The sequence below is a fragment of the Aptenodytes forsteri genome, unplaced genomic scaffold (assembly GCF_000699145.1).
Source record: "Aptenodytes forsteri isolate BGI_AS27 unplaced genomic scaffold, ASM69914v1 Scaffold57, whole genome shotgun sequence".
Taxonomy (NCBI): Eukaryota; Metazoa; Chordata; class Aves; order Sphenisciformes; family Spheniscidae; genus Aptenodytes; species Aptenodytes forsteri.
This window is the reverse complement of record NW_008796220.1, coordinates 632,721-636,267: the sequence shown is the minus strand read 5'-3', so window position 1 is coordinate 636,267 and position 3,547 is coordinate 632,721. Positions and strand designations below refer to the sequence as shown.

General features: G+C 53.6%; 1 protein-coding gene across 1 annotated transcript; it reads right to left on the bottom strand.

Moving 5' to 3' along the window:
* Positions 1-2,239: 2,239 nt before the first annotated feature.
* Positions 2,240-2,908, bottom strand: LOC109279739 (small basic protein 1-like). The gene is made up of 2 exons (XM_019474569.1): positions 2,851-2,908; positions 2,240-2,370 (listed from the first exon to the last, which is right to left on the bottom strand). Exons 1-2 carry the CDS (start codon positions 2,906-2,908, stop codon positions 2,240-2,242), a joined length of 189 nt encoding a protein of 62 aa, XP_019330114.1.
* Positions 2,909-3,547: the final 639 nt, after the last annotated feature.

Below are 3,547 nucleotides of genomic sequence, written 5' to 3'. Positions count from 1 at the left end.
TACTGCTACGAAGACAACAGTCTGTGGCTCTTGATGGGCCGTCCTGTATCAAGTGTGACATTCACCTGCTGCCTATCCCTGCCTGATCTCAGCCCCCATGGACTAAATATTAACCCCCTCACACTCAGTATCTCACAGTACTAGTTTGGAAAGAGACTTCTTCCTCTTATCACGAAAAATATAAGAAATCCCACTGTTGCCACAGCTTTATCAGGATTCCTCTATCCTCGGTTAGTCTTTGTCCTGGTTTCGGCAGGGATAGAGTTAATTTCCTTCCTAGTAGCTGGTACAGTGCTGTGGCTTGGATTTAGGATGAGAACAATGTTGATAACACACCGATGTTTTAGTTGTTGCTGAGCAGTGCTTACACTAGTCAAGGACTTTTCAGCTCCATCACGCGTAACGGTGACTTGGGAAGACAAACGCCATCACTCCAAACGTCCCCCCTTTCCTTCTTCCTCCCCCAGATTTATAAACTGAGCATGTCGTCCCATGGTATGGAATGTCCCTCTGGCCAGTTGGGGTCAGCTGTCCTGGCTGTGCCCCCTCCCAGCTTCTTGTGCACCTCCAGCCTGCTCAGTCGGTAGAGCATGGGGAGCTGAAAAGTCCTTGGCTAGTGTAAGCACTGCTCAGCAACAACTACAACATCGGTGTGTTGTCAACATTGTTCTCATCCTAAATCCAAAACACAGCACTGTACCAGTTACTAGGAAGGAAATTAACTCTATCCCTGCCGAAACCAGGACAGTCTTTAAACTGATAAAGTTTTTAAAGTTACCAGATTTCACATTTATCCTATGCCCTAAGGATAAAATAAAGGAGCATAAGGCTGCTCACTAGGTTATTTCTGTTTGCCCCAAAATTGCCTGGTACAGGGTCATTTGGACCACGGTGGTTGGTGGCGAGCCCCTTGGAGCACCTTACATTGCACGTACGGACACAAAGGGTGGATTAACCTCTCCAGTTGGCAGCAGAGACACGCCTGCAGGCACCGTGTGTTCAGACTCCCCTGGCAATCAGAGGAGTTTTGAACAAATACAGAAATTAGCGTTAGGAAGAAATGACTTTTCCCCCCAACTCCGCGTGCTGGCTGTAGTGCCAAGATGTCTGCTGACCACGGAGGATGCTGCAGAAGAGAGGAGACACAGACCTTCCCCCTGCAGAAATTAAGCAATCTTTCTGCAAGAGGGAGAGGTCTGCATCTCCTCTCTTCTCTTGCAGCATCCTTCAGTTCAACAAATACCAATGCAGTAGCCTTTTTCTGGGTTTGAAAGGCCTCGTGGCTGGAAATTTATTCTATTTCCTGGAGGGTTTCAGAGAAACAGGGCTGTTTTCTGTCCCATGAGCCAGTTAGGGAGTTGATCCTTTTTTACACAGACATCTCACGCTCCAATATTGCTCCTGAGGCTTGTCTGGCTGCCCTTTGCCAGGAAGCTCTGAGCCATCCAACACCAGATCGCTCCATGTCCCCCCGCAGAAAGCCTGGAGTGAATGGTTTATCACGCAGTGGAGGGGGTAGGGAAGGGGACACTGAAGAAATCCACCTTGTCTGTTCTTCCATTATCAGTGACCCCCAATGGAATAACCTAGGCACAGGCTTTGTTGAGAAATCACTTGCTTTGTGCAAGGATGTCCAGGACAGCCACGGGACCACGGAACCTGAGTGGCTGCACTGGGATGAGGATGCTCTATAGGCACCCCGGGAGTGGGATTTTGGGGGTGCAAGGGGAAGGCGGTGGCTGTTTGCCCCCTGTCTCTACCCCCCCCTCCCCCCAGTGGGACTGAGGTCCCCAGTGCAGAGGCTGAATGGGACTGGTGGGGCACTGGGGGGTGTTGTGTCCCCTAAAACTAAACTGGGATTCAACTTGTGGAGGAGGGAGACACAATATTAGGCAATCAGTCCTCTCCCAGCCTTTGCCACCACCCTGCTTTGAAGCAATGGGAAAATCCCAAAGCCTTTTCTCTTCCAGTGCGTCATTTTGGTGTCATGGGTCTGGGGCTGTCAGAAATGTCCGGGGCTGTCAGAGGTGTGTCGTGATCACGGTCCAGGGAGGTCTGGCTGCAGAACCTCTCCTGGCGCTCCCCTCCCGGGAGGTGAATGAACCACACAGCACACAGAAATCATATCTGCCCATCTTTACTGCAAAGCTGTGAACACCGTCTCTGTCACACCGCGAATACAGTGCTGGGAGCCCCACCGCAAGTGCTGCTCTTCCTCCACGGCTGGACTCTTCCACAATTATTTCCCCTTTTTGGGTGGGGGGATGCAGCAGTACATCTTCCCGCAGGACTGGCTGAAAGTCCACTCGTCCCTTTTGGCACACATGTAGGAACAGTATCCGCCACAAGAGCCCTTAGGCTGCCCGTACCCTGCGACGGGAGGGAGGGAGAGATGGGTTGTAAGAGAAAACAGACACCGTAGGAGAGCAGAGCCTGAAAATTTATCTCCTTGCTAGCTTCAGGGTGGTACTGATGCACAGGGTACCTTTGGGTTTAAACCCACATAGGATGGGACCCATGCTTTCTGTCCCCATTGAGCCGGGGGACCGCTGGATGCTTAAAGGTCGTCTCTCTACATTCGTCAGTACTGCAGCTGGCTGGCAAGATCCCTTTGCATGAGCACGACAGACAGGCATTTGCAGAGCAGCATTCACCTCATCCCAAATCAGTTGTGCGAGCTGGACTGAGTAAATCATCAGCTGGAGCCAGCTGCAGGTAGCTGCTCTCCACTGCCAAAGCTGGGTGGGATGAACCACCTCCCTCCACCCCAAGGCACAAAGGCTGGAAAGGGGACAGGCACCCATACTCCCAGCCTCCGGGGTCAGCCCGCGCCATGCGTTGCTGTCTTACCTGGGGTGGCCAAGGAGAAAAGCAGGAGCACAGCGAAGACCGCACAGAGCACCCTCATGCCTGGAGACCAGCAGAGATCTCAGCACACCGGGAGCAAAGTGGGTCTGAGATGGCCACAGTGGGGGACCTTGGAGGCCCTGGGTTTTATAGAGGGACTCCTGCCACGAGCGGCGCGGCAGGAGGAGAAGCTTGAGCAAACCCATCTCCAAAGAGGTGTTGTTTGCTTGCCGGCGTGTGCAATGTCACCCCGACCCGCTGGTCCCACTCACAAAGGCACCTGGCAGCCAGGTCCATGCTCCAGTGGGCTTCTCCTCGCCACTCGCCGGCCGCTTTCACCAACCCGGACACGCGGGGGCAATTCCCCCTCCCCCAGATCCGGCTGCCGGGACTCCGCCGCCAGCACGCGCGGAGCCGCCGGGCACAGCTCTGCTCGACCCAGCGCCAGCCGGGGCTGCCGACAGCAGGGCTGCTCCCCAGAGGTGCAGGAATTAAGTCTGGGCACCTTTCTGATAAGCTCTGGACACTGTCTGCAAGGCACGGACACAATGGACAATACCGGGGCATCAAATCCATCACGGGGAATAGTTTTCAGGGTGAATCCATCCCTGACCGGTGCACCGGCAGTGAGGTTCCTCAAGGGTCTCCCCCAAATGTGCAAACTCTGCAACATTTTCATAGAATCATAGAATCATAGAAT

Bases quoted from the DNA above. Each gene is read 5' to 3' on its own strand.
- LOC109279739 (XM_019474569.1), bottom strand. From the start codon at position 2,908: ATGAGGGTGCTCTGTGCGGTCTTCGCTGTGCTCCTGCTTTTCTCCTTG. The intron at 2,371-2,850 runs GTAAGACAGCAA...CTCCCGTCGCAG, and splicing joins TTTCTCCTTGGCCACCCCAG to GGTACGGGCAGCCTAAGGGC.